This window comes from Hyaena hyaena, unplaced genomic scaffold (assembly GCF_003009895.1).
Source record: "Hyaena hyaena isolate Hyena2069 unplaced genomic scaffold, ASM300989v1 scaffold_187, whole genome shotgun sequence".
NCBI classification, from domain to species: Eukaryota; Metazoa; Chordata; class Mammalia; order Carnivora; family Hyaenidae; genus Hyaena; species Hyaena hyaena.
In genome coordinates this window covers 893,068-906,400 of record NW_024080820.1, presented here as the reverse complement: position 1 = coordinate 906,400, position 13,333 = coordinate 893,068, and the positions used below count along the sequence as shown (strand labels likewise).

Genomic DNA, 13,333 nt, shown 5'->3' with positions numbered 1-13,333 from the left:
CAAGGTACTGATTTCCTTTCCTCTGTGTAAATGCCCAGAAGTGGGATTGCTGGGTCATAGGGTAGTTCTATTTTTAATTTCGTGAGGAACCTCCATGCTGTTTTCCAGAGTGGCTGCACCAGTTTGCATTCCCACCAGCAGTGCACGAGGGTTCCCTTTTCTCTACACCCTCACCAGCATTTGTTATCTCTCGTGATTTGATAATCGTCACTCTAACAGATGTGACATGTTATCTCCTTGTGGTTTTAATTTGCATTTCCCTGATGATTAGTTGTGTTTAGCACTTTTTAATGTACCCATTGGCCATCTGTATGTCTTCTTTAGAAAAATGTCTATTCAGGTCCTATGTAGCATTTTCAATTGAATTTTTTTGCTATTGAGTTATAAGAGCTCCTTGTATATTTTGGATATTAACCCCTTATCTGATATGTGGTTTGCAAATATTTTCTCCCCTTCTGTAGGCTGCCTTTTCATTTTGTTGGTGGTCTCCTTTGCTGAGCAGAAGCTTTTTAACTTGTCATATTCTTACTTGTTTACAAAGAATAAGACGTGGCCCCGATCCCCTACGGCATGTATAGTCTGTTCGGGAAGGCAAAAAACCAAACCAGCTGTGATAGCGTTTTCAGTTCTTTTCGAACACAGTGATACAGATAAGCAGTATGCACCAGAGTGAGAGAGTCCGGGTGGATTTCTTGTTCATTTTCACTTTTTGTTAAAACTACCAGTCGTTGGTGGACGGCATTTGGACCTATTTTTGTTGTTGTCACTTTCAGGTATAAAAAAAGCACTACCTCCAGCCCCAGAAACAAAGAAGGTAGGTGGTCTTTGCCTTTTGGAAGCATTTGCCATTTGTTAAGTAAGTTTATATTCATTCATGTGATTCTGCCCCTCCTGCCCCCCCCCCCCCATATCCTATCAGAAACAGATATGCTATGGATTTTTGAGTTTTGAGGGGCATCAAATAACATTAATGTAATCATGTCAGATATTATCATCGGGGCCTCATCCTCATCTGGCATTTAGCTTGTATTTTGGCCTTAAGAATTGTCTGAAGGCTGTGGGACTTAAAAGGAATATTTCGGTCTCAAGACCACAGTATTATGACGAATCAGTGACTTCAATGATTTAATGATACACTTTTGAAGAGGGAGTAAGGTGGGAAACACCGTACTCAGTACTTTGGACCCAGACGGTACTGGATCCAGTGTGAATCTGGTACAAGCGACTTTGGATAGATTACCTAAGCCATGTTTCCTCAGTTATCAAATGGGAATTTATACTCCATTTCATGGGATCAGTATTAAGAATCAAGGAGAAAAAGTGTGTTAGGTACTAAGTGTGTGCCCTGCACATAGTAAGGACAAAGAAGTGCAAATTCTTTTCTCCCCAGGACCGAGAGGAGACCTGGTAAGAGACTCCCTCCCTGTGTGCCTTTTCCCCATTGCAGGCCGTTTGAATGGTGGGTCCGCCTTTAGTCCCCTGGTTTCTACTCCCATATTATCCTTCGCTCTCCCTTGGAAGGCTAGTCCTGACACGGAGCAGAGGCTGTTTGATGTTTAAAGAGGGATTTTGCTCATGTCCTATATTCTGAAACCCATGAGAGATCCAGTTGCCCCAATATCATTAAACTGACGGGAGGGTCCACTAGGTGGTATCAGGTAGACTTGAGGTTTCTGCTTTATCCTCTGGTGCCGTGTGAATCATTTAGGGTTTGATTTTGCACCCAGTTTCAAGCAGATTGACTCAGTTTTCATATATTGTCTCCTCTTCTTAGCGAAGGCCTCCCCTACCAATTCCGCCTGAGGAAGAAGATAATAGTGAAGAAATCGTTGTAGCCATGTATGATTTCCAAGCGACAGAAGCACATGATCTCAGATTAGAGAGAGGCCAAGAGTATATTATATTAGAAAAGAATGATGTTCATTGGTGGAGGGCAAGAGATAAATATGGGTAAGTGCTCCCTCCCCGCGTATGACACTCAGAAGGGGGTGGGGCGAAGTGCTGAGCAGGAAAAGGATCATCGGGAACTATCATGTAATGAGACCAGGTCGCCCAGCAAGAAATGAAAGCACACATTATTACTTTGCAGTAACAAAGTGTAGTCCCGGTAGTGACTCATTAAACGTAAATGGATCAAGCACTTCTTTCCAGAAATTAGAATGCATCACATTGGTCTCTTTGTCATTCATTAGATTTTAATTAGATCATTTTCATCTTGGGGGAATGATATTTCAGGCTTTTCTCCCCTGAGGTAGGTAATCCTACGTTTTTCTAAGAGGGAGAACGTGTGTGTGTGCGCTTATGTGCGTGTGTGCGTAGAAAATACGTGTATACACATATATGCAAGAAATTAAAAAACAAGCATTATTTATACAAGATAATTTTGGATTTAAAAGAACAGTCCTTTCAACTTTATTCTTGGTATGTAACAAACGAATATGGATGAATGTAGGGGATGAGCATCTTTTCGGCTTCGTTAAGGAAACTCTATCCTGTGCTTGCCTCTGAAATATGATCCTGTTTATATTCTGAGTTCCTGTGGATAAAAAGAGGAGGACTTTTTGTCCTAGCCAGAGGCATACCTTCCCTCCAAGTCTGCTTTCTCACCTCCTTGCCCCATTCTCACTTCCCATTCTTTATTCCTCACTTCACAGGTAGACTGATTTACCAATCCTCCCAGTTGTTTTCTTTCTAGAGTATTTAAAAGTAAATTCAAATCATTCTGGCATTTTCACCCCTAAGTCTAACTGCTAACGGTGTTTGTCAACCACTGCCATGTCATTATCATACTTAATAATAATTTTGAAAAATATCATCTGTAGACTTTCCCCTAGCATTTTCAGGACTGAAAGAAGAGTACAAATGAAAGCCCAGATATCATATATCTAAATAGTTTGAAGTTATAAGTCAAGCTGGAAAACTGGTCAATAAAATAACATTTATCCTCTAACCTGACAAACGTACCTTCCAAATGACAGGAGACAAGAGTTGAATTAGAGTTCCGTGCCAGAGTGTGACAGTGCATGGAGGGCTGACTCCTTGGGGTACCTTCCTTTTTCTCTTCCCTTCTACCCCAGCTCCGTCTCACATGGACCATACGGCCCTCCCCGCCATACGTCCAAGCTCTGACCACATAACTTACAGAAGCCACTCCCCAACTTGGCCACCCTTGGACCTGGGCTGAAGGAGTTGCACATAAGCAGCATAATTTGCTTTTCAGAGTACAAGAGGGGGAAAGGTCTGTGTTGGCCTTAGCAATGGACTCAGAATGTTGGGGTCCTAGTTACCCAGATGATGGTCTAGAGGAGGACTGAGGGAACATGGACTTTAGCTTCCTCTTAAAAGTGTGAGGCCATGGCAGGGACCTCTCTGGTCAGGGTCTAAGGATGGTAACAATTATGTAATTCCATTTTCCCCTGAGTAACTCTAACATGTATTTATGCAGTTGAAGTAGGATTAAAACAAGGTCCACATACTGCTTTTTGGCTGATATGTCGCTCTTTTATTCTACAACAGCCCCCATCCTTTTTTTTTTTTTTTTGATTTATTGTTGAAACTAGGTCATTTACCCTATGAAATGAGCCACAATCTGGATTAAGCTAATTGCTTTCACGTGGTATCACCTAATATATCTCTGTGTCCTGTATTTCCTGTAAATTGTAATCTAGAGGCTTGATCACATTAGAAGTTGATATCTGGTTGTCCCTCTTTTAATGATGGGAAGATTACTCAGTGGTTGAGGTGAGGAAAAGGCTCCTCATCAGGGTTGCACCTAATGATTTTGGCCTTCATTAGTGATTACTGCTTAGATCCATTATTTCATTAGGGACTATAAAACAATAATTTTCTGACTCTGTCATTCCATCCACGTTTATTCTCTAAAGAAGAGTGGCCTCATCCACCAGTTCATTTAGTTTGTGCAGCAAAGGCAAGAGAAATGTTTGGTTTGTTCCTTTTACCACTTTTAAGAATAGTGCGTTGATAACTGGGTTTCCTCTAGTGATAGCAATGGTAACCAATTATTTTTTTTAAGTATTACTATGGATGCATATTGCAGCCATTGCAGTCATTATTCTTTTTGCTTGAATTATCCCTTCTTAGGTGAGTGGTAGCTGTTTTTGGTTGGGATCACTTAAAAAATTTTTTTATGTCTTATTTTATATTTGAGAGAGAGAGAGAGAGAGAGACCGAGTGCAGGCAGGGGAGGGGCAAAGAGAGAGGGAGACACAGAATCCGAAGCGGGCTCCAGGCTCTAAGGTGTCAGCACAGAGTCTGACATGGGGCTCAAACACATGAACCATGAGATCATGACCTGAGCTGAAGTTGGACGCTTAACCAACTGAGCCACCCAGGTGCCTCTGGTTGGGATCACTTTAATCTTTCTTAGATTCCTTGCTTTCTGAGTAAAATGAAACAGCTGCTCAAGTTCATCTTGTAATTTTCCTGTCCAAACCTGCAATTTGCTGTTTTCCCAAGGAATACTGCCTCCTTTTAGTGAGTTAATCTCTGGACAACAATTAGAGTGCTAGGATTCTCATTACTACTAGATAGCCATTGTTTCTAGGCCGTTTCAGTGCAACAGAGCTATGTATATGTACTGTGTGTGTGTGTGTGTGTATTATGAGTTCTTACTAATAGTTCAAATTCAAATTTAAGATTACGAGGATTTTACTCAGTTTTTAAAATTTTATACATGTATGTCTTCTAAATTACACTGAAAGTCTTGGCTCCTACCAAGAGTCTACCTATTATGAGTGCTTCTTTTTTTATGTAAAATTTTTTTCAATTAAAAAAATTTTCCCAGTTTTATTGAAGTATGATTGACAAGTGAAAATTACGTATATTTAAGGTGGACAACCCAGTGTTGTAATATACGTATGCATTGCAAAGTGATTTCCACAATCAAGTTAGAAGAGCTGTCATCTCACATAGCTACCTCTCTGTGAGCATTTGAGATTTTCTCTAACAGATTTTTAGGTATGAAGTCTTCTTCAGCTACAATGTGGAAGAGTCATCGAGGGTAAAACTGTACTTTCGGGGGCCTCGCATAGGCCTTCCCATTCGGTTCCCTTGGGGTATGACCCAAGCATTTGCTTTTTTAACAAGTGTCCCAGATGGTGATGTAGAGGTCAGGACTACTGTCTGTGAAACAGTGCTCTACACGGACTTTTGTGAGTATTGGCAAGATGGTGTTTTAATCCAACATTTTAACTTTTCTGAAATAGAGATTTCTTTCAAGAATCCCAAGAAATTGTGAATTCAAGGGAAACATCGTGGAATATTGGAAGGGCTCTGAACCTAGTCACAGGTTCAGATTTTAAATTCTGGCCCTGTCACTTACTAGCTTTGGGACCTGGAGACAGTCCTTTAAGTCTTTCTAAGCTTCATTCTCCCCACCAGGAAGTGGGTACAGTAGTGCCTGCTGACCTCATAATTTCAGGGAAAGTCAAATGAGGAAGTACTTTGTAAATCCTCAAATGCTATATATATATATATATATATATAGAATTATTGGAGGTTAGCTAGTTTTTCTTAAAGCTTTGGGCAATATTATGCTTTAATAATTTCATAAAGACAGTAATCTTTCTTTTAATAACTTCTCAGTAAAATCATTTCAGTTTACTTAAAAGTATTTTACTTCTTTTCAGGAGTGAAGGATATATCCCAAGTAATTATGTAACAGGAAAGAAATCAAACAACTTAGACCAATATGAGTAAGTAAATGGCTATTTTGTGAATGTGGAGAACCAGAAAATGTTTTCATTTTCCTAGTTATGTAAGGCATTTTGGAGATAAATGGATATCTTTCATTAAGTCAGTTGTCCAGAGTGGATGTTGTGAGACTTAGTTTCTCTAATATACTTTACATGAAGGTACTATGTATGAATGCAGTTACATGGGCAAATATAATTGAATTTATTTAAAACAATTTTTTTCAATGTTACTTATTTTTGAGAAGAAGACAGAGCATGAGTGAAGGAGAGGCAGAGAGAAAGGGAGACACAGAATCTGAAGCAGGCTTCAGGCTCTGAGCTGTCAGCATAGAGCCTGATGCAGGGCTCAAACTCACAAACTGTGAGATCATGACTTGAGCCAAAGTTGGACACTTAGCTGACTGAGCCACCCAGGCGCCCTGAATTTATTTTAAACAAATCACAGCTTAGCTGACTTTGAAATACAGATCATTGTTCATTCATTGAAGAAATCAGAATACAGTTCCTGAGAGTGGCCTTAAAAAACATGTTTTGTTTCATTTTTCTTACTATGATAGCAATATGATTATTATTTTTTAAATTGTTTAAAATATGAAAAATGTTAATAAAAAAATTACTCATAAATCAACCAGTGTTGGCCCGTGTTAACATTAGCATATTTCCTTTCAATTTTTTTACTATTACTTAAGGAACAGAATCATGCTGTATATGTTCCGTACGGTTTTTGTTCTACTTCACAGTATACTATGAGTTGAGTTTTCCTCATGCCATTAGATACTCTTCAAAAACATTTTCATGACAGCATTATGTTTTATTCAGCCACACATTCATCAGATATTTACTGAGGCCCTAGCATGTATGAGGCACTGTGCTGGGCCTTAGCAGGTGCAACCAGGCACATAACCCATGGTTGTTAAGAATTTGTATAACCATTGCCTTGTTCCGACAGCACTGTGTCACGTAGCATCTGTGTTGTGTAACAGTAGCTGGGACAGCCTCTTTTTGCTTATTGTCTTCAACTAGATCTCTAAAAATTTACGTACTGGTCTAAAGGCTAGTCATGAACTTGTTAGAACTCCTAATGCTTGCTGTCAAAGTACCTTCCAGAGAAAGCAATGGGCATACTATTTATATGCCCACTAGCAGTGCGTGGCCAGGGTTTTTTTTTGTTTTTTGGGTTTTTTTACTGTTTTATTTATGTTTGAGAGAGAGAGAGAGAGAGACAGCGTGAGCAAAGGAGGGTCAGAGAGAGAGGGAGACAAGAATCTGAAGCAGGCTCCAGGCTCTGAGCTGGCTGTCAGCACAGAGCCCAACGCTGGGCTCGAACCCACAAACTGTGAAATCGTGACCTGAGCCAAAGTTGGATGCTTAACCGACTGAGCCTCCCAGGCACACCATGTGTGGCCAGGTTTTAATGAGAAGCTCATATATACCAAATACTCTTTGTGGTCATTCTAAGGTGGTCATTGTGATGCTTTGTTCACTTATTTAAAAATACCATCACCGCCGCCACCACCACCAGCACCACCATCAAAAAGTTGTGTCTCCTCTGCCTATGTCACTTCCTGTAATGTGAGTATACCTGACAATCTAGAAAAGGATTAATAGCACTCAGTGGTGTAATTGCCCCAAAGTTGTTTTAGAAGTAGGTAAGGGTATAAAAAATATGTAAAATAAATAGTGTTTCTGTTTTTAAATATATTTTAGGAAAAAATACCAAAATCCTTCGAATTAGGGAAGGTACTAAACTGAAAACTTTGACCTTATTTTCTTTTTTTTTAAAGTTTATTTATTTACTTTAATAGAGAGAGCGAGAGAGAGAGCACACACAGAAGTTGGGGAGGGGCAGAAAGGGAGAGAGAGAATTCTAAGTTGTTAGTGCAGAGCCCAACGCAGGACTCGATCCACCAACTGTGAGATCGTGACCTGAGCTGAAATCAATAGTTGGCTGCTTAACCACCTGAGCCACCCAGGCTCCCTTGGACCCTACTATAAAGTAATCTGACTGACAGAGAAAGACAGTATGATATGTTTTCCCTCATATGTGGAACTCGAGAAACTTAGAAGAAGACTCTGGTAGAAGGGGAAAAAATAGTTACAGAGAGGGAGGCAAACCAAGAGACTCTTAAATACAGAGAACAAACTTAGGGTAGATGGGGAGGGGAGGCAGGGAAATGGGTGATGGGGTTGAGGAGGGCACTTGTTGGGATGAGCCCTGGGTGCCGTATGTAAGCGATGAATCATGGGAATTTATCCCGAAAACCAAGAGCACACTGTATACACTTGACAATAAATTGCATTAAAAAAAAAATAAAGTGATCTGACCGAGACATAACATGATTTGGGGAGGGTTGTGCTTGGAGGCCAGATTGTCTTTATCTAATTGTGAGAACTCCCCTGATTCTTGGGATTACAAGTAAGGATTTTATGAAGGTTGTGATTCATCGCCATGAATTTTTTGGCTTTATCTTAGTTCGGAAATGTTCTCTCTTCTAAGGGACTCTCCTACTCTGTGTGGCTAAGCGCGGTCTCTGGTGTGGCAATCCCCTCCGCTCTCTGCCAAGGGTCAAGGATTCCCCCTGGCATGGGCCGTGCCTCCCTCGATGAGGACAAAACCCGTTTTCAGTGTAGACTGTCAGAGAGCCCCCTCCCTCTTCTCCCTCGGTTTTCCCACGCCAAGATTTGTGCTGTTCTCTGCTGCAGCCCATGCTGTAACGCATTTCAAACGTCCCCAAGGGTTTTAAAAAGCCTTTTGCCAGCTATTGAATCAAGAGTCCGCCTGCTGTTTGTTTGGGCCCAGGCATCCCAGGCAACAGACAGTCCATGGGGCTGGACTCAGGATTGCCAGCCCGAGGCCCCCAGGGCCAGCAGAACCTAGCTCTGACCTCTGCATCCTGGTAACACTAACAGTCTGAAGAGGAGAGGGTCAAAAGAGCTGCCGCAGGAAAGAAAGTGGGTTCGTGGTGATGGTCATGATGAGTTCTTGATGGAAAGATGTGAAAGGAAGCAGGTGACAGAAATGTAAGGGCCCTTCGAATGGGGCAAAGTCTGAGATAAGACTGAGTGGGTGGCTCAAGGGTAAAGGGTCAAATTACAGAACCAGCAATGAATCATAACTTGGCTTGTTTCTGGTTTTCCTTCATTTATACTGGTTGTCTTCTTCTTCTTCTTCATTTTAAGTCTATTTATTTTTTAAAGAGAAAGAGAGAGAGAGAAAGCACGAGTGGGAAAGAGGCAGAGAGAGAAGCCCAGGCAGGCTCCGTGCTGACATGGGGCTCCATCTCACAAACCGTGAGATCTTGACCTGAGCTGAAATTGAACTGGATGCTTTACCAACTGAGCCAGCCACGTGCCCCCTGGTTGTCTTCTCTTTATGATTTACCCAACCCATCCTCCCCAAGAGCATTGGCCAGCATCCAAACTTTCCAGAAAAGACGGAGTGTCTCCAGCTCTCCTTCCCTCTCTATTCAGACACCACTAAGAAGTCTGGTTCCCCTGGAGTGTTTTGCAGTGACCAGCCAATCCAAAAACCTTATTCACATCAGGTTTTGCTATCTGAGAACAGAATGACAAGTTACTTACAAATCCCCAGCCATTCTTTTTAGATGTAGGGTGAGTCTTTGATCAAGGGGAGCTAACTAACCCCTCACACAGAGACGTTTGTGTGCCGGGCTAGGAGGGATGTATGCGGGCCAGCATCTGCATCAGCACTCCCGCTTAGCATGTGGGCTCCTTCCGTTTACCCGTGTGCACGGTTCTTGCCAGGATGAGTTCAGCAGAGCCACCACTGGCTTTGCTGTCTTGCCTGGTGATACGTATCATAGAAGAGGGAGAGAAACCACAATGGGCCTTTGGGAAATACCACTAACTGATTCATCCATTTGTTCATCGCTCCTTCTTCCTTTCCTTCCGTCAACATATTCTTAAAGGTCTGAGTTTATGTCCTAGTGAGGGGAAATGCCCTTTCTGGGAAACCTGCAAATGCCATAAAAAGGACTACTTACGGCAAGGTTTCAAAAAGCCTGCCTGCCTTTGTGCCGTGGATTCCTTTCCTTTCTTATTTCCTTTTTCCCTTCCCAGGAGCTGAATGTACTAGATAAGGAAAGGACCTCTTTCTTTCTCTGAATATCTTAAATTTAATTTCCTCCTGAGAGCCATAAGTTAGCCTTACGGATTTCCTACATCTGAATGTGAGACCAACCCTCCGTTGCTTACTCTGGCTGTGAAGATGTGGGGTTGAATCTTTGTTATTTACAAAGAGATTTTTTCCCCTAATCTTTCAGGTTCTGCTGGTTTATAATATATTTGACGAGGGCTCCAGTTGCCTTTCCTTAATTAATTTTTATGACTTTTTTTGACATTCTGACGAATGTTTCTTATATCAGTGGAAAAGCTCAGACACAGAATCCATTCTGTCCTCATTTATCATATCTCTCTATTGCTTTGGAAAGTTGATTGATTACAACTGCGATTTTGTTAAACTTGGTCTCAGTTCATAAGATCCAGGGCAATGAGATCTTAATGCCCATAATTCTGGTCAATCACCCCAAGCTCCAAGGGAAATAACAGTCATCAGCTTGTATTGAGATTGTAGTTAGGCTGCTACACAAGCATAAAAGCATTCAGACCAAAAAAGGATCTTGTATTTTTCCCTTTACGTTCTCTTGTCTCAGGGTGCTTGCTGGGTCAAAAGCAGATGCTGGTTCTTTTATAATAAAGCTGAACCAGTGGTAGAAAAGTCAGATGCCCAGAGGGGACAGTCTGGTTTCGTAATATTGGAAGCCTCGGGAAACAGGACTGTGGCTGAGATTTCTTTGCTCACTGAAGGGCGTCTAAAACAAACAGATCAAAACAAACAACAGAAGTTTAAAAGTGAACGCCAAAGGAAGCAGTCTGAGTTCATGTTCTTTGGCCTTATAATCTCATGGAGAGAGTGCGCTGGAGGAGCAGGGAGAGGGAGAGGAGGGAGATGGCAGTTTCCCTCTTTCCTTGGAGAGGATTTCCCAAGGGTTTAGAGGGGGCACTGATGTGCAGGGGCTTGGGGTCGTTGCGCAGAGTGGTGACAGCCTTGGTGTCAGGGCTGGCGCTGCTGCTTGGTCATAGCAGGATTCCTATGACAGAGACTCAGGTGACCGCCAGGGCGTGGGGCTGTGCTCCAACTAGTAAGTCTGGAAAACCCAGGAGGCCTGTTCTTCTGTTTTGCTGTCTCTTTTGACACTTGGGGGCCTTTGTGAAATTCACTGGGAGAGCCTCCATTATGACTTGAAATGAAATCTACTGCCTATTGGTGGGATAGGGGCTCGTGGTAAGTTTTAATTTGAATTAAATACAATAATGAAGGTAGGATGATGTTTCCTGCGTGTTTGAATCTGTGGAGTAAAATTTGTTCTTGCTATTACTACAGTCGTGAAAAATTGGAAATGATTTTTATGTTAAGTAGTAAGAGTAGCTTAGATAAATTATGGTGCATTCATACCATGATGCATAGGATTATATTGCTTTGCAAAGATGTCTGTCACACACTGTTACATAAAAAGTTCTGGTTATGATATAGCAAGTATAGATTGATCCCATTTTAATAACAAAATATGAATGTCGGCGTATGTATATACATCATAAAATCATGAGTAGAGAAAGTCTGGAAGTATATATATCCAAATGTTACTAGTCATTGTCTGTATCATTGAGATTATTCTCATTTTAATGTCTTGTTCTTCTTTATTGTATTTATTATTGATGAGCAGTGTTACATGGTTAATCCTAGAAAGAATAAAAAGTAATTTTAAAAACCTGAGGCCTTAAATGTACTTTTCTCCCCCCTGTTCAGATGGTATTGCAGAAATACGAACAGAAGCAAAGCAGAGCAACTTCTCAGAAGTGAAGTAAGTGTTTGTACTTGTTTTGTGAGTTTGGTTTCAGCACAGATTAATTGTAACAAATCTCTATAAGTGACTTCACACATCTGTTTCTACAGGCTAAAAAATACTGTGATATAAGTGGCCTTTTTTAATCATTTAACATTGAGGATTGGTATACTATTAGTTTCTTGGGGCCACCAAAACAAGGTACAACAGACTGAGTGGTTTAAGCAACAGAAATGCATTGTCGCGTGGCTCTAGAGGCTGGATGGAAGCCGGCAGTCCACGTGCCAGAAGAGTTGGCTCCTTCTGAGGGCTGGGAGGGAAGGACCTGCTTCAGGCCTCCCACTTTTTCCCCCCTCTGCTCCACATTTCATGCATATCCGTCTCTGTGTCCAAATTTCCCATTTTAAAAAAATATTTATTTATTTTTGAGAGAGAGAGAGAGCTGTCAGCACAGAGCCCGATGTGGGGCTTGAACTCACAAATCGTGAGATCATGACCCGAACCAAAGTCAGACACTTATCTGACTGAGCCACCCAGGTGCCCCCCAAATTTCTCTTTCATATAAGATAGGCTTACGGCCCAGTCTCCTGATCTCATTTTAACTCCATTCCCTTTGTAAATCTCTAAATACGGTCACATTCTGGAGTCCTGGGGGTTAGGACTCCAGAATATCTTTTTGAAGTGGGAGACAATTAAACCCATGCCATTAGGTAACAACTAGTACATGGGTAACATTTTCTTTACTTTGTTTCTCACTAATTTATTATTTGCTACCTTGATTTTAGTACTTACTGTTTTTTTTTCCTTTTTGCTCAAAGTTACTTGTTTTAAAATAATTTACATCAATATTACATGATATCTATTATAAATGAAGTTTTTATTCATTTATTTTTAATTTTTTTTTAGATGTTTATTTTTGAGAGAGAAAAAGAGACACAGAGCATGAGCAGGGGAGGGGTAGAGAGAGAGGGAGACACAGATTCCGAAGCAGGCTCCAGGCTCTGAGCTGTCAGCACAGAGACTCACATGGGGCTCAAACCCATGAACCACAGAATCATGACCTGAGCCAAAGGTGGATGCTTAACTGACTGAGCCACCCAGGTGCCTCATAAATGAAGTTTGAATAAGTATTTAGTTGCCTTTAGAAATAAATGAGCAAAATAATAATAAATAATAAATGTGCTAAAATGCTTACACTTTTTAAAAAGCAATAAAACAAAAGGGTAAATTGTAATATGGAGGAAGCTACAGTAGACTAAGTAAGGAGACCTGAGTCTAGCTGTGACTTCCCTTATCCGTTTTGTGCATCTGTAATATAAGGAGGTTGAATCAGAAGGTTATCTGTACAGTTCTCCTCATTTATTATCTATTCTATTTAGTAATAGTTCTCCATTTTTTCCTAAGTTTTATGCATTTATTTTTTAAAGAAAGAGAGAGTGCATATACAAGCAGGTGGCGGGGGGAAGGGCAAAGAGAAAGGGAGACAGATAATCCCAAGCAGGCTCCATGCTGTCAGCACAGAGCCTTATGTGGGATTCAAACTCCTGAACTGTGAGATCATGACCTGAGTGGAGATCAAGAGTCAGAGGCTTAACTGACTGAGCCACCCAGGAGCCCCAATAGGTGTCAATTTTTTTAAACCCATACTTTCTCACTTTATCTCCTGCTTATTACTACCAGACAGGGTTTTGTTTGGACACTTGTTTCTGTAGTTTATATTAAAGAGCAATAGCAAGTGACTTTGCTTAATTCAGA

General features: G+C 41.0%; 1 protein-coding gene across 3 annotated transcripts in view; it reads left to right on the top strand.

Moving 5' to 3' along the window:
* The window catches only part of TEC (tec protein tyrosine kinase), a 132,688-nt gene that overhangs the window by 100,903 nt on the left and 18,452 nt on the right, over positions 1-13,333 (top strand). For all 3 annotated transcript variants that reach the window (XM_039241094.1, XM_039241095.1, XM_039241093.1), the window contains 4 exons: positions 774-814; positions 1,775-1,950; positions 5,649-5,714; positions 11,542-11,596. In XM_039241094.1, coding sequence (XP_039097025.1) covers positions 774-814; positions 1,775-1,950; positions 5,649-5,714; positions 11,542-11,596 — 338 coding nt within the window. The remainder of the gene's footprint in view (positions 1-773; positions 815-1,774; positions 1,951-5,648; positions 5,715-11,541; positions 11,597-13,333) is intronic.